We start from the raw sequence: 24380 nt of genomic DNA on the forward strand, positions 1-24380 counted from the left end.
GTTGGGGCATCCGTCCCCTCCACATGCGGGATCCAAAATGGTGCCGACCACGAGGTTGTGGCCATTTGAAGCCCCGCCTCCAAAGCTCACGCAAACGTACGTGTGTAGGTCGCTACGTCAAGGCACACACATGGTCTGGGGTCAAAGGCCAAGCTCTGACCAATCACATCCCAAGGTATTTAAACCCCTAAATTCCCTAGCTCATTTCTCTGTTGTGGTTTCTGTTCCTGGTATCAGCGTTTTCTTGTCCTTGTATTTGATATTCCTGGTATTTAACTTTGGCTATTACTGACTACTCTAACCTCTGGTTTCCCTGGCTTGGCTCTCTTATCGATCTTGTATATTTTTGGCTCCCTTGACCTCGGCTTTCCCTTGACTAATCTCTATCTTTTAAAGTTCTAATTCGGTCATTCTAAGGACCGGTTTACATTCTGTCTATTACTGTAGATGTTACATAGTTTTGCGTGTTGGATCACATTACTAGTCATGACAGACAGTTACTAGAGGAGCTTCCTGGATTTTCATGGAATTTAACTCTATGAAATGACGTTGGACTTCCTCACTCTTTGCATGAGGACATCCATCGTCTATGAAATCCGCAAAGGACAGCACTGATTCAAAGCTTTGTACGCATGTGAATTAGGTGATCCATTAACATGACCGGCAGGAGGAGGAAAGCAAGCCTGTTCAGTAGGTATGACACCAATGAGAATATGCATGCATTTAAATATGCATTTTTAAATTATGGACATATATAAAACTGTCTGCAAAAGTTGCAGATCTCTTGTCTGAAGCCTTTAGAAGTTTTCCCCTTCTAAGTCAGTCCTCCCCTTCGAAGCCAGTTCAGTCACAGACTCCCCATTGTAGCTCAATGAAAATTCTTTGCAAAGCAGGTGCTCTAGACAATTTTGCTTCAACAAACTAAACAATCAGACAGTAACAGAACCAGTTATCTTGACAGCCAGGGGATTTTTTTTTTTATTTGATTTTTTTATTCTTTATTTTTGTAGTGCAGAAGAATACACACAGTTTTGTCATGCCCCATCAGCCAACAACAGTAGATTCACAATACATAGCTTACACTTAGTAAGAGGCAGTGAGAGAGACATGCACATTTTTTTTATTTTTTTTTTAACAGGTATACCAGGGTTAGAGACTTGCTTAGTATATTTTGTAGGATTACAGGCATTATAGAGACATTTCGGCAGGAGTGTGTGACATATAAGATAGAGTTTTGCTTAAAACGACACCTGTGCTACACTATCCTATACGTTAACAGGTTGATGCTATTAATGCCAGACGATATGCAAGTGTGGTTATTAATAAAGGTAATTCTATTTTAAGATAGGCAAACAAGGGGCGTGGCCTGACCGCCGAGGAAGATGGCAGCATAATCCTGTAGCTCCCTCTTCCCCACTATTTGAATCCGCAAACATCCGCAGTTACGAGCACCCAAAACGCCACAGACAACCCAGACAACGTTGTACTGGGCACCCCTCACACGAAGCAGTGACATGGGCGGCGGAAAACAAAAAAAAGACCCCAAAGAACAGACTCCATCTGTCGCCACGATGTTCCGCTCCCAACCGGAGCCCGAAGGGCCATCCTGCCGCCAAAACATGACGGACAGACACACAGCAGACAGAGATGGAAACACAGCCGACCCCAACAACCCCATGCGAGACGCCCCACTCACCCTGCAAGTAATGCGACAAATGCTCCACGAAGCCACGGCAGACATTAAATCCCACATGGCAATGGAGCTCGACAAAAGGCTAGTAGGCCTTCGTGAAGATATCACATCCCTGACACAGAGAGCAGATGATACCGAAGAACACATCACGGAACTCACCTCCAAATCCCGTGAACACTCCCAAGAGCTTGCATATCTATACGCAAAGATTGAAACCATGGAGGAAAACATTGAAGACCTAAATAATAGGTCGCGACGCAACAACATTCGGATCAGAGGCCTACCTGAAAAGGTTACACCAGAAGCTCTCCATACCACCCTAACAGACCTGTTCCGCACTATACTACCAGAGGCCTCCACACAGGACCTACTAATGGACCGAGCCCACCGAGCACTCAGGCCACCGACCCTCAATTCCGAATCCCCCAGGGACGTTATAGTCCGCATGCACTTCTTTGCGATAAAAGAAAGAATCCTCAACCTCTCAAGAGACAACCCCCCCCAATATCAAGGGACCCGTCTGGCCTTTTTCCAAGACCTAGCCCCATCCACACTAAAGAAAAGAAGAGACCTCAAGCAGCTCACCCTCACGCTGAACCACTACGGAATCCGCTACATGTGGGGTCACCCCTTCAAACTGATCGTCAGAAAGGACGGCCAAACGCACGTTCTGGTGAGTGCGACAGAAATGACCCCCTTTGCGGACTCACTGGGACTTACCCTCCTACCAGCCCAGCAAACAAACTCCATGAACGTGAGAAACAGACCACGCACCCAACGCGACAGACTCTCGGACTCCCCTCGCCGAACGCCACGGAAGAGGCTCCCCATGAGGCCTGAAGAACAAAACTAAACACAGCCCTATCACCTCTCACATGTGCCTCCGACCGACACACCCGCAAATAACTGCTCCCCTGGTTGACCCAACTTGGTACCCCCTCCGACCTCCAACCAACGCCAGAGATCTGGAAACCACCCTGAGACACCCCACGGACATAACCCCCCCCCAGGTCTCCCCAGAAAGCCACCTATACCGCTCAAGGAACTCAAGGAACTCAAGGGACGTATCCACCCGGACAGCCCCGCTATGCTCCCATCCAGATGCTCCTCATGCACCTACCTGGACAATGAAACTGCAACCGACGCCCCCCTAGGACCCGAACACGAACCGGACCCACCCTCGTCCAACTAGCACCAAGAACTAGAGACTCTGACACACGGTGCAAGTCACCCACTCACAGATGCTGACCTAGGAGGGGTATCGTATTATCGTATTATCGTATTATCGTATTCTGCTACATCGTTTTGTATTATTTATGGTTGCTGCACGTGAAACTGTTAAATAATGTATTGTTCTACAGCACACGGAAATGTCTGACTAAGATGACAGATTCGATGCCTCCCCCCCCCGCCCCTGATACTTATGACCAACACTAAATACCCTGAGGGACCCCACCTACTGCTAATATACCCGGCTCCCGAATATCAATCACCCCATAAAGCAACCCACCCACACCGGGGACCAACCTTGGGCTCCGCCTACCCGCCCACAAACCCCCAGACACCCGGCACAGGGCCCGGCGACAACCAATAATTAAGGAGGGAACCCGATAACGCAGGGGTAGGGGGAACCAGAGCCATCGACACTGTCACGAAGACGTTATATCCTCATATGTCTTATCCTTATATGTCTGATCCTCATGTATCACGCTGAACCACCACGCCGGAGACCCCCCCCCCCCCCCCCCGATGGATACCCTACAACTTAACCCCTCCACCGACCAGAAACTTTCTCATGATACATGTACAGTTTATTTGTCGAGAATGCTATATTTATTTATTTGCCTTATTTTCTGCAGCACTTCATATAACATAGTAATAGAGGCATAGGAAAGGAGAAAGCTTGACACCCAGATGCCACGACTCCCCTCCCCATGACACATCGAACACCAATCACGGAACTCCGATTAGTGACACGCCCAGACGAGCGACGCCCACGCCCGACCCACAGTTCGCACCTCAACGACCCCTGGGGACGCTGACTTATAAAGCACGCACCTCCCCCTAAACCACCGCTGACTGCAGAGACAGGTAGGAGGACCGCCAATCACACTACCCAGACAAGGGGACCCTACAACCCCAGCAACACGACAGCTAGAATACAACCAGGACTACCACACTCAACCCCAGGTCGGCTCGGACCTTCAACCTAAACAGGCACCCCTAACACACAATGCCCCTCTGGACCCTGACAAACCCCCACCTCCACTGCTGGAGGTCAAACCGCGACAAAAACCTCACCCAACACCGCCTACACGGGACGACCGCAATACCCCTAGGAACCCACACCACCGACCCCCTAACACACGACGTACTACTCGTAACCCAAAACACATGAATCTTAGCAGGGAAGAGGGAGGCTCCACTCCTCGCCCACCTCACCCCCTACACAGGACCAAAGGTCCACACCGACCGGTCAGAGACCCCCACGTCCACGGCCACCCCCACATACGACCTGGCAACCCTGTCATAAGACCAGGTCTACCGTGTAGATAACCCCTCATTACAGACACCTACGCACCCACCACTCACACGAACTAAAACCCACCCCCACCCCCTCTCCCCCACTCCCCTCTCCCCCCTCCCGTCTCTTTCAGCCTTCATTTTTCCGCCCGCTACCACCTCGCGTCTCCTCCCCCCCCTCGCCCCCCCCCTTCCGATGCCGAAGAGCCCAACAACCGGACCCACGGAGAGGCCAGCCCACACCCCAAGATCGGAACCCAAACCCAAACCTAAACATCTCACCTGCATATCCATAAACTGCAAAGGCCTAAACAACCCGATCAAAAGACACCGCCTACTTAGATGGGCGAACCGAACCAAAGCCGACGTCATCCTGCTCCAGGAGACGCACTATGAAAACTCCAGAGCATTCCCTCTTCGCAATAGATATTATAGGGAATGTCACCTAGCGAACTCCCCAGCCGAAAAGAAAAACGGGGTAGCCATACTGGTTCGCACCTCCTGCCCACTCACAGTTACACGCACAGTGGCCGACCCACAAGGCCGATACATCACAGTAACAGGACACATAGGCCCCCATAGGTACGCAATCACCTCCATCTATGCCCCTACCCTCCCGGACCCGAACTTCTGGGACTCCTTCCAGACCCACCTCCGACTCTTCCCATCACACCATATGATCGTAGGAGGGGACTACAATGCGACCCTAACCCCGGACATGGACAGGAAAAGGACGCATACCCTAGGCACAAGGACCCCACCAACTACCCGTACGGACAAACTACTACAAGCATTCGCCACGCGAACACAACTAGTAGATATCTGGAGAATAATGCACCCCACCACAACAGACTTCACCTTCTTCTCACACCCCCACACCTCGTACTCGCGCATAGACATGTTCCTCACCTCCCCCACCCTACTTCCATATATAACACAAACATCGATAGGGTCGATCACATGGTCAGACCACGCAGAGATCCTCCTTCAACTCATCATCCCAGACACTACCAAAGTGTGGTCCTGGAGACTCAACCCGACCCACCTCCACAACCCAGCCATTAAAGAAGCCATCAGACAGGACATTCAAACCTACTTCGAACTTAACAAACACTCAGTATCTTCAGCGGGCACCCTATGGGCGGCGCACAAGGCCGTTATTAGAGGCAAGCTGATAGCAACAGCCACAGCACATAAAAAGAAACAACTAGCAGCACTCGAACTACACCTCACAGCCCTCAGGAAGACAGAACTTCTACACAAAACAAATCCTACACCCGCACTGACGGCCCAACTGCAAACGCATAGAAACAGCATACAAAAATTTATGGCGCAGGACTCCCGAAAAGCACTCCAATGGACGAGGCAGATGTTTTATGAAAAGTCAAACAAGGCGGACACATTACTGGCTCACAGACTACGCCGGCGGCAGAGAGCCAAACAGATAACCCAAATAAAAACACCCGACGGACAAATGCACACGCTACCTCACCAGATCGCGAACGCCTTTCAAAAATACTATGCCTCACTCTACGACCATACCCCTGACATTAGACAGAACCCTGCCCTTGCGCAAACGAGAATAGAAGCATTCCTGGAACGCATCCCCCTGCCCTCACTAACGGAAGAAGGCCGCCAAACACTCTCCACACCAATCACCACCGAGGAAATCGCACAAGCTATAAAATCCCTTAAACCGAACAAATGCCCAGGACCCGACGGTTACTCCGGCCTCTATTATAAAACTTACCCAACGGAACTCCTCCCGCACCTACTAACACTATTCAACTCCATCATGGACGGAGAACCCCCCCCCCCAGACATGTTAAGGGCAAACATATGCCTGATACCGAAACCCGATAAAGACCACCAAGACCCAGGCCACTACAGACCCATTTCACTACTCAACACCGACATCAAAATCCTCACGAAACTACTCGCCAATCGCCTTCTCCCATTCTTACCTAAACTGATACACCCGGACCAAGTAGGTTTCATCCCCTACCGCCAGGCCAGCGACAACACCCGGAGAACATTTGACCTCATCTGGCTTGCTAACAAACGCAACCACCCCACACTCCTCCTCTCCCTAGATGCCGAGAAGGCGTTTGACCGCATTCTTTGGCCCTACCTATTCACAACCCTCAACAAAATGGGCTTCCCCGAGACCTTTATCGGACAGATCAAGGGACTGTACTCTCAACCCACAGCGAACCTTCTCATCCCAAATACCCAACCTCCCACCTTCACGATCCACAACGGTACAAGACAGGGCTGCCCCCTCTCCCCTCTCCTCTTCGCCCTCTCCCTGGAACCCCTCCTACAAGCAATTCGACAAGACACAACCATTACCGGCATCAAAAATCGAGACACAGACTACAAGGTGGCGGCCTACGCGGACGACCTCCTGCTGACACTGACAAACCCCACGACATCCCTCCCCCCACTGCTGACCCTCCTAGAAGACTACGCAACAGTGTCAGGATACAAACTGAACCTCAACAAGACGGAAGCCCTCCCAATCCACATCCCCCACACAGCCTTAGAGGCACTTAAACGGACACACCCGTTCCGATACGAACCACAATCCATACAATATCTAGGAACGCGACTACCGGCAGAACTCAACATGACGTACCAAATTAACTACCGCCCACTATTGAACAAGGCAACACAGGACTTGGAGACCTGGCAACACCTCTCCATCTCTTGGCTGGGCCGCCTAGCATCAATAAAAATGAACCTCCTCCCACGTTTCCTATTCCTATTCCAAGCCTTGCCCATACCCATATCCAAAGCAGACTTTAGATCCCTACAGACACGCATAGACAAATTTATCTGGGCGGGAAGGAAGGCACGGGTCAAAAGAGCAACATTATACGTACCGCATAAAATGGGGGGATTGGGCCTACCCAACTTGTGGGATTACCACCAGGCGGCCCAACTCGCACAAATACAGAACTTACATGCCCCAGTTGGGCAAAAAATCTGGGTAGATTTGGAGCACGACCTGCTCGGTCGGGACTTCCCCTCCCTACTTTTATGGCTACCCAAAAACGACAGACCACAGACCCCCCCAACAACACCCGCACTAACGCACTCCATACAACTCTGGGACCAAGTCACCCGCAAACATAAAATCATTAACTCCCCATCCCCGCTGACACCCATACTACGCAACACCCGATTCGAACCGGGAATGACCCCACAGGATTTTGCACGGTTTGAAGATAATGACTTGACCAGATTCTGCCACTTTTTTAGAGGACCACAACTACTCCCCTTCCCGGAACTACCGAACACCACTCCACTCACCACGTTCGACCACTTCCGCTACCTACAAATCAAGAGCTTCTTATCCCAACCACTCAACCACCAAGCGGCCACCACGCCGGCCACGACCTTCGAAAAAATTTGCATGCGCACCCCAATACAAAGAGGGCAGATATCCATTATCTACGGTATACTCCACAACTCCGCTTCTCGTGATGCCCTCTCATACACGGCAGCATGGGAGAGAGACATAGGACAACCAGAAGACCCATCGGATTGGAAAGAAGTATGGGACGCTACGGCCTCGCTCACAATCTGTGTCACACACAAGGAACAGGCGTACAAGACGATGTTCCGATGGTACATCACCCCCCTGAGGTTGAAGCAAATGCGCTTCTCCACCTCAGACCGATGCTGGAAGGGATGCGGAGAACAGGGCACCTACCTCCACCTCTGGTGGGAATGCCCCAAGATCGCCCCACTTTGGAGCGAAATTGCCCAGTTGACAAACAGACTACTCCATAGCAACCTACCGCTAGACCCCTGGATATGGCTCCTCTCTAAACCACACGACACCCTAACACGAGCCCAAAACAAGCTCACAGCCCGAGTGGCACTAGCCACACGACGCACCATAGCCAGACATTGGGGCAACAACACCACCCCCTCCATGCCTGAAGTCCAAAGACGCATAGAAGAAGCCGTGGAAATGGATAAACTATCGGCCCTGATCCATGACACGACTAAATCTTTCCACAAGGTATGGGACCCCTGGATAATGAGAACGGCAACACTGCCATAACCCCCCCAATTATACCCCCCACCAACCTAACCTCCCGCCCCTCCCCCGAGGGAGGGGGGGGCGGGGGGGCGGAGGACACGCGGGATTACCCCCCCCTTCTTTCTGACTCTACTCTTCTCCCCCCCTATCCCTCTCTCTCTCCCCCTACTCCCTCCTCCCCCCCCCCTAACACACACCTCATCCAAGCCTACTCCAACACCGCAACCCTACCGCATCGACACCACACGCCAATGATCCGCCAGCCAGCCCACCACAAACACCACCCTAACCAACAACGGACACAAATTGGCAGACACGCGCACGTCCCCCCTAACCCAGGCAGGGCTGCACTGAACACCCCAATCTAAGCGAGACCCCACCCAAACAGACACAGAGGAGACGGATGTCTCCAACACACTCTCACAAATGATACACACCACCCAACACCTACCCCCCCGACCCATATCAGACTCCACGCGAACCACACACTGAGATAGACCCCACACCTCCACCCCCCACCCCTAAAAAATGAAGACACCAAACAATACCTACGAACACACACACACACGACAACCCCACCTCACACCCAACAATAACGACTTAAACACACCACTAAATTACTACAATAGACACCCCACACGACTGTGAGAGATTAGATCGGTTCTTCCCCGGCTACATCGCCGGATAAAGAACTACCCTACCCCCGACCAAGTTCAAACACCCCACTCCCCAACCCCCAGACCCATACCAGAAACAGTCGTATCAAAGGCTAAAAACCACATAACAGACGAATCGCTACAACATCTGAAACAGACAATAACTGGTAATTTTCAGCCACAATAAAACATACGACTACGATTTACAAACCCTACAACCTTACCCCCGCCCCCCAAACTGTTTTACCTACCCCCCCCCCCCCCCGACGTAACCTAGACAACACATCCAAATGCCTCCACAGGTACACCCGATACGGGAAATCAAACAGGAAGGAATAACTACCCAAGACGGGCAAAATCGCTCAAGCCCGCAGTATTGGTCTCAGCGCAAACCAACTGTATGATACCAACATTCAATGACCATGCTATTAACCAAAACCTTCCTTTCTGTTAAACCTCCTTAATAACCACAAGAACACAGGCTTCTGCGCAAGCCACCCTAAGTTTTCTTCTGCACACCTGTTGATGTTTTATATTATGTTTTATATTAAGTTTTGAAAAGAATGTATACTAACTGGTGATGTCAGTCAAAAAGTACATCGTCTAGATAGATACGAGCCTACAACTGCAACGACACTGTGCAGGTGAAAGACACGTTATAAGATCTCCTACACACAATCCATTCACTCTATACATTGTCTTCAACCGCTAACTCAAACGCCTGACAAGCCCGGTTATACCTATACTCATTCATAGTTTTAGAGTTGTAGAATTAATATTTGTTGTCTTAAAAATGTGCGCAAAGTTATTGATATGATATGTTCTGTATTATTACTCAAGAATTCTCTGTAACTATTGTGATCCAGAGAACCTAAATGTTACTCCGTGCATAAAAAAAAAAAAAAGGAATCTATTTTTTTAATAAAAAAAAAAAAAAGTATATGGGAACGACACCCCCAATATTGGTTACAACCATAAACAATACACGGAATCATCATTGGAACAATGCTCGAGACGCAAAGTAAAAGAAAATGTACCCTACTCCCCACCCTTTTCATTTCTGTTCCCCACCCCAATCCCCAAACACAAAAGATATCGACCAGAAGGTAGAAAATGTTTATTCGCAATTACAGCAGGTGGAAACCACCAACAGCTACATGTTATAAACGCTTGAACTGTTTATCTACCGCAAGAAATACAATATAGTTTTGTGAAATTTGTACTACAATTTTTTTAATCCCCTGTTTTCTTTTCTGTACCCCCACCCTATAAAACAAAATCTTTCAAAATAAAGAATTTATAAAAAAAGATAGGCAAACAAGATTAATTATAACATGCTTTAACTTTAGGTTAGCTTATGGTGGATAATTATGTTAGCACTGAACTGTGAGCAGAGACTGTGCGGACTTATGAGAGGCCCCAAAGAGGGTTAGCAATACACAGGTATGAGTCCCATAATAAAAATGTAAATAAAAAAGGAAAAAACTATGATAAAAAAAATAGTTAAACAAATGAGTACAATAATACCCCAGTTTGGGTCGAATGGGACGTTTTAGACCTATCTGCACAGCATAACATCCCCAAAAGTCCAGGGTTTACATCTAGGGCTGCACTGCCACAATTTGGGATCAACAATTTGGTGGGTCCTGCCAGTGCAGGTTTGCATAAAAACAACTCACTGGGGTATGGAGAGGTAAGGAGTATTGGGCACTTTGCCTAACATTAAATCCCCTTCTTGAGTTGATTTATCTGATGCCTTGTTGGGTGTAGATGTGCTCCCCTCGCGCTGACAGTTGCAGCGGTGATGTGTGGCATTGGCCGATTGTTCAGGTGGTAATTGCTGCGTAAGTGTCCTTCTGGGTGCCTGGTAATGTTGGCTGGGTCCCATCTGCTGGTCGAGGGGCCTTGTTCTCTTGTTCCATGTTGTTGCAATGCGTGTGCTGGTATGCCCAAGTTCTGCAAGAGTGCTTCTGCTTCTTGCATATCCTGCACAAAGTGTACGGTGTCCCCGTGTTGGATGTGCAGCTTTCCGTGTTGGATGTGCAGCTTTGCTGCGGAACTTCACCACCAGGTCCCTAGTCGCTGTGGCAGGGGCTTTCTGGGGTTTGGGTATGCGGAAGACCCCCTCTGGTACTATGTTTTTGGCCCGTTTGGGTGTAGTAGTAGGGCCCCTAGTAACCTCCGCAGCAGATGAGGTAGCTCTTCTGTCGGCACCTCTTCTGGTACTCCCCTTACTTTGAGGTTATTTTGGCGCCTTTCATCCTCCAGCATTGCGAAGCGCAGGACCGTTAGGCCTTGTTGTTTCTTTAGTTCGGCCATTACACCCCGGAGCTGTGTTATGGCGCGGGTCGCGGCCTCTGCCGAGGTTTCCACCTTGCCCAGGCGGCTCACCATTCCTTTGAGGTCAGTGCGGAGTAATGCCACGTCAGCCTGGATTTTTTGGGGAGGTCCCCCAGCATTGCTTTGAGGGTTGCCTTCGTCACAGGTGCTGAGGTCTTTGGGGCCGGCCGTGGCTGGGGTGGTTGAGGCAGCCCCACGATGCTGTCGTCCAGGGACAGGTTCTCCGAGGAGTCAGTCAGTTCTCCGAGGTCGGCGGCCATCTTGGGTCCGCATGCACCCTGCACTTGTCGGAACATTTCCCCTATAGTCATGCCCGGCCAGAGCTTGTCTGACTTCTGCTTCTTCGCCTTTCTGCCCATGGTCAGCTTGGGGTTAGTTTCAGCGTTTTCCACTTAATTGTGGGGGTCTTAAGTTAGCGTTAATCAATATCGCTCATGGAGCTCAGTTCACATGCGTCCGTCTTATTCAGTCGCTCGGCTCCGCCACGACAGCCAGGGGATTTTAACCAGGTTAATTGATAAAAATGCCAATTTCGATTGAAATATGCACTTTTTATAAAAAAAAAAAAAAAAGAGTACACACTTTTTACTCATCAAGTATTTCAGCAAGTTAAGGTGCTTTAGAGGTCTGGAGTGTCCCTTTAAGAGATTCAGGATTTTTATCAGTAAATTGTGAACTGCTGCATTTCACAAAGGCAGAATAACTGACCTGGAAAACATAGCTGAGTTTGAACATTTTTAAATTTGACAATTTAGACACAAAGGCCTCCATTTAATATTGTTAGATACGCTTCCCAAAAGATTTAATATTTTTGAATACATTATTAAATGTAACATTATTAAAATATCAAAACATATACCATATATAAAATATTTATCAATATTTCAAAAATGCCAAAATATTCTAAAAGTAAAATGTTTTTCATAGTATTCAATAATTTTAAAAGTTTATTCAAAAATATTAAATAATTTGGAAAACATACGGTATCTAACAATTTTAAATCAAGGACATAATTCGCTAGTGAATTCTCCCTTTTTATTGAAAATAATGCCTATTAATATGAATACTTTGCTCCCTCGCATTGGTTTTCAGTTCAAATATATATCATATATATAATAATTATGGGTTATTTAACATGTGACCTTATATCTTTCAATGTAATCGTTTTTTGATTGTAAAATTATTATACTATATAAATATTATACTACAAATCGTTAAAAAAAAAAATATTTGAAGTAAGAGACTCACCAAATTGTTGATATGATTATCATAATGAGAAGTAAGGGACCAATATTTAGGTTTACAACTCAGGCATGTCCCCAGATTTAAAAACAGCAGAAATAAAGACACCTAAGAAAAATGAGAAATATCAATGACATATAAAGTATTTTTCTTCACTGGAATTATAAGCAAAAGTAAAAAATGTTGTGTATTTTTTTGTTTTTTTGTGTTACTTAATGTCCACTTCAACATTTTTACAATTCAATAAACTGTGCTCAAATTATAATATTAACTATTATCATTAAAATAAAAATAAAAAATTCAGAGCTGCCAAGGGCATTTGTACTACATTTTGCAGACAAAAGTATTTACTACTACTCTTGTCAGTGTGCTTTAAAAAAAATAAAAATATGTTTCTTAATGCTTTGAACAATGGCATAAGTAATGGAATGTCTTTCTGACAGTGCCCAGGATTGAAATCGTTCTCTTTTTTTATTTTTTTATTTTAAATTTTTATTTGAACTTGATCATATATATTGACAAGTAGATAATTCACATATAACCCGAGCGGGATTCTCAATAATAAAGTGCATAATTAATACACCAGATAAATATAAAAAATTCAAGTAGTGATGACAAGCACTTATATAACTAACGTTATAAGAAAGTATTAAACGTGTATTAAATTTATATAATAATAAAGTAGAATAGTTTTTTAATAACGTACATAAAAAATTAATAACTAACACAAGAGACACTGGCATTAAATACACAAGAAGTACTGGGACACCTGTGGAGAGCAGGGGAGAAAAAAAGAAGAAGCAAAAACCCAACCATCTAAGCCCTAGGAAAGAGGACTTAGATGGCTGACAGTTTGCCAGCTCTTCAGGGGGAACAGTTAACCTCCATACCGGAGGTTTAAATATCCATAGGACGAAATCCATGACCAATCATCTAATGGGATTTAGATTGACACTTGATGTGGCCAATGAGGCATAAGGTTCTCTGTAAGGAGGTGTGGTCGTAAGGAATTTGGCCACATAGCTGGGTTATTTAACCCTGTAAATGCTGAAATTAATTTTGTGTTGTTATAGACCACTTTCTTTTTTTTAATATTTTTTATATTATTTCACGAGAAATAATGTTGCTGTTGAATAGGGGACGAATAGGGGATGAATAGAACTAAAAAGGGGAATAGTTGATGGTTTAATTTTCTAAACCTATTGGTCTTTTCTCGATTTTTAGAAATGTCTATTGGAGTTTTTAAGCATAATGTTAACGCCCAGGATGTTAGAACTTCTTTTCGAGGATCCAACGGTATTAATTCCTAGTTAACTGAATTGATCTAGATAGAAAAGAAATAGCTAGAATCACTAGTAAGAATTCCTACTAAATGTGAAAAGGTTGTAATTTAACATATCACAACGTAAGGGAGGGTATGATAAAAAAAATTATATTTATAATTCTTTATTTGAATTTTTTGAAAAATATTTTCAAATGATTAACAGTTTGAAATTACAGATATATATATTCAATAGTAAAACATTTTATGCAAAGTTATAACTATCTTTTACGAGTATCGATTACAACATATCTATTACATTTAGACCACATTCATACTGACCCAGGGAGAGCAGATCTGAGTTTTCATTATCTTAACTGACATAGGGGGAAGATTCCCAAAGTGACCAAATCTTTGAGTAGGAGTCAAACTGGTTAGATAATAGATAGTAACCCTTCTCCATTCTAAACTGATAGTTGATTTGATTCTTTATCTCGTACAACTCTGGTTTTCCTCGCTGTTTCCAATTCCTTGCTATGCTAATTTTAAAGGCCATCAGTAATTGAATCAAAAGATTAAAAAGTGGATTGTTCCACTCTGGTAGGTCCATATGAAGAAGGAGGAGCTGGGGGGTCAAATTCACCGGTAGGACAAAAATCTTCTCCAATAGTATAGTAAAATTTAATTTAATATTGTCTAGTTCTCTACATTCTCACCAAATGTTGTAATGGCTTCCTCTGCTGTTACCACATCTCCAACATTGATCTGAGTGTATGATGTTGAATTTATTTAATTTGGTTGGAACCAAATACCACCTATTTAATATTTTGAAATGTAATTCTATCGAATTTATACAGTGTATACTTTTCTTCACTAACGTTATACTTTGTTTCCATTCTTGATTTCTAAAGGTCTTGTTTTAATCAGATTCCCATTTAATCAGTGGAGTTTCTTTAGTGTAAGTTTCCAAACATCGCATCAATTCTATAGATTGTGATACCCTCTTCAAGGGCTTGTGAGTATCTAAAAATTGAGTAGTTATGTTTTGTTCAATAACCTGTTTGCTAGACAGGTATTTTTTTATTCTAAGATATGTAAATTATTATTTTGAAGGTAAAGAATATATTGTTTGTAACTGCTGAAATGGTGATATTTTCCCATTTATTCCCATGTCTGATAATCTATCGGCTAAAATTTGAATATCTTGATTTATAAGTAATATCGGGCAGTAGTTGTTTATGTAGCAAGGATCCTTTCCAGGTTTTGGAATTGGTGAGATCGTTGCGCTCAACATATCCGATGAGAAGCCATTCCAATTCTCTTTTTCTGTAAATAAATTGCACAAAGGGGGTGTTACAATTGGTTCATAGGATTGATAGAAGTATGCTGTAAAGCCATCTGAGCCTGGGGCCTTGTTGTTTTTTTTGAGGTTCATGATTACTCTTTTTATTTCTTCAGTTTGAATGGGTTTGTTCAAAATATTTAGTTTTTCTAGGTTAATTTTAGGAAGGGGGAGTTTATTAAAAAATATAATTTAAATCAGTGTGAGAAATTCCGTTACCCTGTAGGTTCTAAAGGGAAGCATAGTAATTTGCAAAGGCCTTTCCTATGCTCTGAAGGGAAAGATTATTTTATCGCCTTCCTTTTTAGTTTTTTGTTTTTTTATTCCAGATTTCTTTAAATCTGGTTTGAGTTTTTTTTAGAAAGAGACTTCCCCACTCTGTTATTACTATTATACCATCTTTGATTTGTTTTTGTTTTTTTTATTGCGTTGAATAGAATCGTCTAGTTTCCAGTGTGATCTGAATTTCAATTTCGGATTATTATCTATTGATACATTAATAGCAGCATGATCTGACCAGACAATAGAGCCGATTTCCAAGCTTACAAACTTTTTTAGATTAGTTGAGTCAGTTATAAAGAAATCGATTCTTGAGTAACTTTGGATAAATGAGAGTCTCTTGTAGCCATTTGGATCAAGCTTCATATAATGTTTAGAGATCTTAGAATTTTTATCAAGCTCCGCATCAAGGATTGTGTAGCAGTCTCCACCAATGAGTAAAACCCCTTTTTTGATTATTATTTTTTTTCAGTTTTTTCCCAAAGAGTTTCTTAAAAAATGAATGGGAGAATTTATTGGGAGCATATAGATTAACAAGCGTATATAATGTATCATTAATTTTACAAAGCAGAATTAAAAATCTGCATTGCGGGTCTGTTCGAATTTGATCTTAACTGAGCAGATAATAGCCCCTCCTCTCTTCCTATAGCCAGAAAAGGTTGTGCTTAAATATAAGGGAAATTTAGTGAAATTCCAGAAGGTTTCATCCTTCTTCCAGTGAGTTTCTTGTATGTAACAGAAATCACTTTTTTCATCAATTAATATTCTATAAAGAAGGCCCCTTTTTATTGGAGAATTTAAACTCTGAGCATTGATTGAATTTACTGTAATTGACATTATTTGTTAATGTTATCCTTAAGTGATGCCCCTTACACTAAGACAGGTTAAGTCTACCCTACTCTCCAGAGGCGTCTCAACAAATTGACTAGACATCTATGAATACATACATAACACTGAATATGCCACCAAATGGGAAGAATCCCATGGTAGCTGCCCTGAGAAGGCTAACGTGTAGGGGAAAAAAATGAACCAAAGACACAAAATAACTCAGGGACATTCATTTGCTGGTGGCTGTTATATGGAGAGAAGTAGAACAATAGAGTATACCAAGCCTGTCATATGGGGGCCCAAACCTCAGGATCAATCTTAAAGAGTGAAAGTTCCAAAGGGTACATTATGGTTCTCAGTTATAATCTCTAGGTTGACAGATCTGCCACAAATCATTACATATAATCCATCTGAAACTATTCAGTGTTTAGTCCCTAAAGTATATTATCTTCAAGATAAGAGTGGTACTGAAGGAGTGATCTAAAAGTGATTTGTTAGAATAATGTAAGTATAATTATATCTTCAATATCTAGATTTCTAAGAGTTGAAAAACAGATTTTCTCTCTTTTTCCTTTCTCTTCCTTGATCGTCTTCTGTCCATTCTAGTGGCCAAGGAGAGGTCTGGGAATACCATAATCCCATTGATTTTTTTGTCTCTCCAATGTGGGTTAAATCTCAATTGCTTCAGAAATGTGTATTTTACAAAAGAGTTTAAGAACCTAACAATTACATCTCTAGGAGAAGAAGAATCGTTATTACTAGCTCTATAAATTTAGTGACATCTCTCCAAAGGAAATAGAGTCAGCTGGTTTGGATCAACATATTGTGACATAGACAGTTAATATATCATTTTTATATCCTCTGATATGCCTTAAAACCTTAAATTATTTCGTTGAGATCTATCTTCTATCTGGGTTAATTTGTCGTCCATCTTCTTTAGCTGATTTTTTAAATATGTATTCTGAGTCTGAAGTTGAGTGACCTCTGCACAAGTTATTTTTTCAAGCTCGGTATTCTGATCTAACAATTTAGAGTTGAGAAGTCACATCTCTTTAATTACCTCAGCTAAATTTTAGATTAGTTTAGATCTTGTTTGATCTTTTCATCCATCATCTTAGTGAGACTTAGGTTAGTTATTGCCTCTGGATGTGTGTTTAGAGATTCTGAGGGTAGTTTTTTCGCCTAAGCTCCCTCAGAGGGAAGAGGGGATAATGATCTTCTATAGAATTGAGATTTGTTGGAATCTAATTTAGGGGAGAAATATACATCTATAGATTTATTATTTTTTTTACTTTTCTGCCTTTTTTTTATAAGGCATGTTTTAGAGAACAGATGGAATATTTAAGTAAAAGATTTCAAATTGCACAAGTAATCAACTCCTCCATCTCAATCCTCGGGAAAAGGAGAGAGAGAAGGAGGATGAGATCATGAGGTGTATGAAGAAAAGGGAGAAAGAAGAGGAAAAAAAATAAATTCATAAATAAAATAATGGGGGGGGGGGAGAATAGGCAAAATGCACAGATCTTAAATAGAACCTGTAGTCTATAACTTCCTCCCCCACTATAAAAGAGAGTGAGAGAGGAAGGGAGAGACCAAGAAAAAAAAGAGGGGAGAAAAAAAAAAATCAGTTTGTAATATAACATTTAACCAGTGTATGTTTAAGGTTTCTGAGAAGAGAAAAGAGTCACAAAGAAAATATCTTCTTTTCCTTCTTTTTCCTCCTCCCCTTCTGTAGAAGAACCGCAGTTTAATATATCCTGAAGACTTTGATGTAAACCATAAGGAAAATATCCAATAAGTTAAATAAGGGTATTAACACCCAAGGTGGTATAAATATCTTGCCTCTTAATAAATAATTATAGAATAATTCTTGTAGAATTAAGAAAAAAATGTTCTTAGAAACCTTAATGCAACTCTCTAGCTGCGCTTTTCCTCTCACCACACAGCCACACCTGCGACGCTCATGCCACGTCTCACGTCATCATGCCAAAAAATACTGCATGCATTGAAATCTTTCTCTTTCAGAATTGTAATTAGACTGTTGAGTGTTTAAACTATTTAATTTGCATATATTTTAAAATTCTAATTTTTCCAGACACACTTCTTCATTTTGAAAATATTGAATTAGATATATGTTCACATGTGCTGTTATATACATTATACATTATTTTGGTTGTGGAAGAAAGAGGTAGGGAAACCGTGCCAAAAAGGAAAAGTGTATTAAACAAATTCATACAAATACATAGGCTATGTGAGGTCCACTGATGTATGGTATTTTGATGACCTCATTAAAAAAAAAAATCAGATAGGAAAAAGTGATAGTACAGTATGTCAGGTAAATGTTAAAACAATTTGTAGACCAATAAAATGCTAACTCACATTATTTTGAGCTGCTAAGAGCTCTGCTGTTTAGCATGTGGACGGTACAATCCCCATTTCAGGATATGTAGAAGTTTCTGATTTTTCCAGACACACTTCTTCATTTTGAAAGTATTGAATTAGATATATGTTCACATGTGCTGTTATATTTTTTTATACATTATTCTGGTTGTGTCACTACAGGTTTAATATAAACTTGTTAAAGGCCAGTCTTTGATGAATATAGTATTTGGAGTATTCTTGCTCAATAGAACCTGGGTGTTGTCTATGTTATGTGATAAGTATGCAGACATGGTCTGCAGACCTGAGTACTGAGTGCTGAGTCACATATGTCTGAGAGGCAAAGGCATTTATTTTTTTTGCCAGGTTAACCCAGAAAAACTGAATTTGCCTGGAAGAAGGAGCATTTAGAAGCTCTCTGTCTAGTGGGTTGAGAACAAGGCCTTACTCTGAAGAACCGTGGTGGTGGTGGTGGAGGTCTCTAGAGCCAGAAGAGAAGGGACTGATGTCATGGAGGCTTGGGTCCAGTATACCCTTTTCCTGTTACAGCATGCATCTCTCTACCCATGTTGATGCGCTTTATTTTGCACCTCTATTTAGCCTGGCAAAAAGATTAGGTGTACTGTTATTACTATAAGGTCGTTTTTCTTTGTGCATTAGGCATCATCTGTTAGGCATCATTCTGTCTGACGTTTGTCTCATTTACCTCTGTACAAAATTATAAAACTTACCTCTGTTCCAGCACAAAGGCCAAGTTCACCTGGCAACCTGATCCTTCCCTGCTGAATTAATTCCCCATTGCTGGAAGGGGAAGGATGTAAGGGGAGGATCGGCTGATGGATGGACATGGGAGACAAGAAGCGAAGGTCGGCCATGCCACCACTGGATGCCTGTTGCCAAGATGCTGTGAATGCTGACGTCAACCATCCAGTATGCATACAATTAAAATTAGCCACCCGGAACTCTTTTTCCGGGCTGGCTAATGGCGCCCAAATGACACAGCTGAAAGTGGAGTTACACCTCCAGCAGCATAGGAGGTGAATGTGCAGCATTTCTTAGCAAAACTCTGCCCATATGGAGTCCAGGGACCATTACCACTTGAAATCACTGAAGTTGCCATGGGCCTTTTTGTAACACTGAGAATATATACAAGATATACACTTATATACACGATAGGCATTAACTATATAACATTTTGCAAATATGTAAATATACAGTCATTAATATTTTCTTAGTTAAAGTAACTACATTTGCAAAATATGTTTTTTAGTTTCAAATACATATTTTAAAAGCAGACGTGTTAACTTTTGCCAGAATTTATTTTACTTTTATAAATACATGATGGCGCTATAACAATTCTCATAATTCAATATTAATAAATAAGCAGCACTGTATATAGTGAAAGAGCTCCACTTATGTGTCCCCTATGAGAAAGAGAAGGTTCAGAGAACAAGAGGATATAGGGGAGGAATCAAGTACTAGTATAGAAAAAAGAGGAAGAATGTCCAGATGGGAGGAATACTTAATGTATCTGCACATCCTCTAAATGATAATGAAATTAAGGTTTTAAATTAGGGATTAAAATTTTCCCCTCAAAAGGAAATGTAACTCTTTTTCTGCATACCGTATATAGATATTTTAAAATATTCTAGAGTTTTAACGCTGAAAAGATTTTTTCAACATTAATAGTAGTCAAACTGTTTTAAACACTAACCATTCATCTAAATTTTACCCAAGGACTTATCGTACCAGTGCAATAGATATGTTGGAGAAACAGGAACTAGTGATTTATAAAATATATTTTAATTTAAGTAATAATGAAAAAAGTGCATTAGATGAACTAAGGAATAATGAAAAGATTATTATAATATATCTAAAGGAATGCTATATGCAGCTTGAAGATAAAAATGTGTATATCGAGTTATTAAAAGATCCTACTCCTGATATACAGCAATCACTACATGCACTTCTAGAAAGAGGTAAAGAGTCTAATATATTAAATGACAATGATTATAATTTTTTTTTTAAATTAGTTCCCCCGTATACCTTCTATGTTTTACCAAAGGTTCACAAAGATATTCACAATCCGCCGGGAAGGCCTATAGTCTTCGGCATAGGCTCTATTTCTGCCAATTTATCTAAGTTTATAGATATTTATCTGCAAGACTTTGTAAAAATTATGCCCTCCTATATAAAAGATACTACAGATATCATAAGGATGCTGAGAACCACTAAATGGGAAAATAATTTTATATTGGTGACAAGGGACGTATCTTCTTTGTACAACTTCTATACCACATAATTTGGGATGTTCGGTTATACGTGGTTGTTTATAAAATTCGAAGAAAATGTCTCAAGAAAGTATTTATTTTATAATAGAAAGCATAGCATGGATTTTAAACAATAATTATTTTCTATTTAACAATAAATATCACCTACAGCGTCTGGGTACTACTATGGGGGCCAAGTTTGCCCCCAGTTACGCAAACCTGTATATGGCAGGAATGGAGAACAAATTTAAATATGGTAGTGCAGAATGGGGGGCAAACTTGGCCCTATACCGTAGGTATATAGATGATCTAAAATTAACCAGTACATACCAGTACATACAACACAACTAAAATAGAGTTTGTAGATTTAGAAATATACATTGAGAATATGGAGATTAAAACATTTTTTTTTTTAAAGTGGATGCGAATAACTATGTATTATACAACAATTGAAGTTATACCCCATGGTTGAATACTATTCCTAAGGGTCAATTGAGACGAATAAGAAGAAATTGCACTGATAGAAATTTTTAAACAACAGGCACAACTTTTAAAGGTGCGTTTTTTAGATAAAAAATATCCAGAAAATCTAGTCACTGATGCATATGAGGATACGGTTATTTTAACACAAGTTCAATTTATGGAAAGAAAGGACGTTCAAGATGCCGAAAACCAAAACCTAGATAATGTACCATTAGTATTTGATTTCAATATTGCACATAAGGAAGTGAAAATCTACTCACACAACCTAGCGAAAGTTACGTAAAGCTGGTCCCTAGAAACCGTTCCCTACTTAAGCTCTCACCAATATGGTATTCTTTATAACTGGTTATTTTTATTGTAACTTCCTATTGTACCCAATGTATACTTTCACACTGATTTTGTAAACGCTACATTATTTTGTACTACGATGTATCCTTGTATGTTCTTATATACCTACCTGTTAATATTACATTTGTTCATGTAAAATTCAAAAATTAAAAATTTAAATTAAAAAAAAAAATAAGGAAGTGAAAAGGATAATCAATAAACATTGTCATTTACTAAAGGAAGATACAGAGTTGGCCAAAATTATACCACAAAAACCTTTTATAACTTTTAAGAGTGCCCCTAATTTTAATCTTATCCTAACACATAAACATCCCGAGAAAATTGTACAGAAACATTTTATGAATGGCATAAAGGGTTTTTATTCCTGTGGTCAAAGCACAGGATGTAAATACAGTAAAAATAAGACCATAAATAAATTTAGGAGTAAACATAATGGTAACGAGTTTGATTTTAAAGATTTTATCACCTGTTTTACTAGAAATTTTATTTATTTGCTAATTTGCCCATGTGGACATCAATATGTGGGCCGTACAATACGCCCACTCCATAAAAGAATAGGAGAGCATGTAAATAATATTTTAAGTGTTTTAAATATTTTTAGGAATTCAGGTGGTTAATAAACCATATAGGGGAGGAGATCATATTTTAAAAATAGGAAGAGAGGAAATTAAGTGGGTACACACCTGTGTATGGTGGGCCTGTAATGCATTTTTTCACTTCAAATATCTAATAAGATTATTCACTAAAATGAGAATTCATAGTGTATTTTACATTTAAACTAGTACTGTAGTGGTTACGATGCTAGAATACTCTGGCCTCATTCCAGGGTAAATGACAATCTGTTTTTGCAATGGTTTGCCCTCTTATCTGGGTCCTCACTCGGCACTGGCGGTCACCAAATGGCCAGTGACGCACATTCAGCATCAACAGAGCTGCAGAAGCAAGATGCCAGTCCTGCCAGTCATTCATTGGCTGAGAGTGTCAACTAAGCATTCTAAACCATTACATGACCTTCTGTGCATAGAAAAAAGGCACAGAATTGACACTAGCCAGGCCAGAGGTTGAGATACACTTCCAGCAGCAAATGGGGTTAAATTCTAGACACGCAGTGTAAGTGACTGTAAGGGTTATTTACTAACGTGAGGATTGATGTGCATTTCAAATGTCAGGTCAAAATAGCTGAACTAGATGCATAGCTGACTTTTTCCAGTCCTGCTTTTTTTTAGCATTAAATTTGAAATTGACTTTGAATTTAGTTTGAATTACTGACGATTGTCACATTAGTAAGTAACCCTGCATGAGTTCCTTGGCTCGTTTAAAACAGCAACAGAGCCACGTGTAGCTGACTTGACTTGCAGCTTAACAGGTGAATCACAGCTTAAATGTTTTCATACGTACTAGTTGGATTTTCTTCACACCTCCCATCAGCAAAGAATGTCTATTTTCTCAAACTGAAGTGCATTTTTCCATTCCATAGTCTTGCTTGTACACCAGTAGACATGTCAGTTAAGTAAGGACTTCTTGAGGCTCCTTCCAATGCAAAGTTCTCTTTGGTGTTTTTCCCCTGTAGGCACAAAACAAAGTAGTATGACTACACTTTAAAAAATCTGTCGAAATACCTATTTAATACCTCCTTCCACCTCTTCCAACCTATAAGAGAACAAAACTATAATGATTAAAAGGGTACCTGACCCTCAGCTCGTCTGAAGCTATCATCTTACAGAGATAGGTGTTACACTTCAATAGCACCCACCTCTGGTCTGCCTTCATTCCTCTCGAGGTCTCCACTGACTTGTCCTGCTTAGGGACGCTTCCCTAAGCATAAAAAAACCCTCTCTACGATGCTGACACGCTGACTTAGGTGTCAGTATGCCCGTGTTTACACAGAGTGAAGTTAGTTCCTCTATTCCTATACTCCCTACCTGGTGCTAGCGGGCTTCGGAGTTGCCGTTGCATGTGCTGTGGTTGCTCTGGGTAGAGAGTAGAAGGACTGTCTTTGAAAGATCTTTTCTGCTCTTTCTGTCAATCAATTCTTCAGCATGATGAAGAATTGATTGACAGGTGGAAGAAAAAAACAATATTAAATAGTTTTTTCTCCCAATCAATTTATTTAGTAGCATGAAATGTCATGCTCTTTACAAAGAGTATGAGTGGCTTGGTGGATGATATGTCCCCTTTAATGACTGGATCATTAATAAATATTGACTCATTAAAGTTATTTTCTTTATGATGATGTTACAGGTGGACCATCACTTGCCAGGATTGTTTAATATTACTTTTACTTCTCCCTACATTTAACAAACATTTTCAGGAGCTTATGTTATATAAGTGTGAAAAAGAAAATGAAATGTAGAAATCCGCAGCCCTTTATCCTTCCACTCGATGGCTCCTCGTGAGTCCTTGTTCTAAGCTTTGTCCTTTGCAGCTGGTAGTTAGCATAGAGAAAGCAGAGAGAGAACGTTGAGAATGTTGTTTCTGTTTTCAATATTTTTTTTAATTTAGAAAGTACGTGAATACTGTACATGTACTGGCACAGAAGTGTGAATAACAAACAGTAATCAGTAACATCGGGAATGATTAGGGATCTGAGTAACACAAATCTAGCAAAGCTTTTTTTGTGACACAATCGTCTAGCATGCAAGATAGAATATATCTTATCAGTAAATAGAAATACTTGAGATT

At 41.6% G+C, this 24380-nt stretch overlaps 1 protein-coding gene across 7 annotated transcripts in view; it reads right to left on the minus strand.

Moving 5' to 3' along the window:
- Positions 1 to 23257, minus strand: part of LOC134578109 (uncharacterized) — a 58187-nt gene extending 34930 nt beyond the window's left edge. For all 7 annotated transcript variants that reach the window (XM_063437107.1, XM_063437103.1, XM_063437102.1 and 4 more), the window contains exons 1-2: positions 23097 to 23257; positions 12515 to 12616 (exon numbers count right to left, since the gene is read on the minus strand). In XM_063437107.1, the coding sequence (XP_063293177.1) occupies positions 12515 to 12616; positions 23097 to 23123 (129 nt within the window). In that variant the 5' untranslated portion in view covers positions 23124 to 23257. The remainder of the gene's footprint in view (positions 1 to 12514; positions 12617 to 23096) is intronic.
- Positions 23258 to 24380: the final 1123 nt, after the last annotated feature.

This window comes from Pelobates fuscus, chromosome 11, assembly GCF_036172605.1.
Source record: "Pelobates fuscus isolate aPelFus1 chromosome 11, aPelFus1.pri, whole genome shotgun sequence".
Classification (NCBI taxonomy): domain Eukaryota; kingdom Metazoa; phylum Chordata; class Amphibia; order Anura; family Pelobatidae; genus Pelobates; species Pelobates fuscus.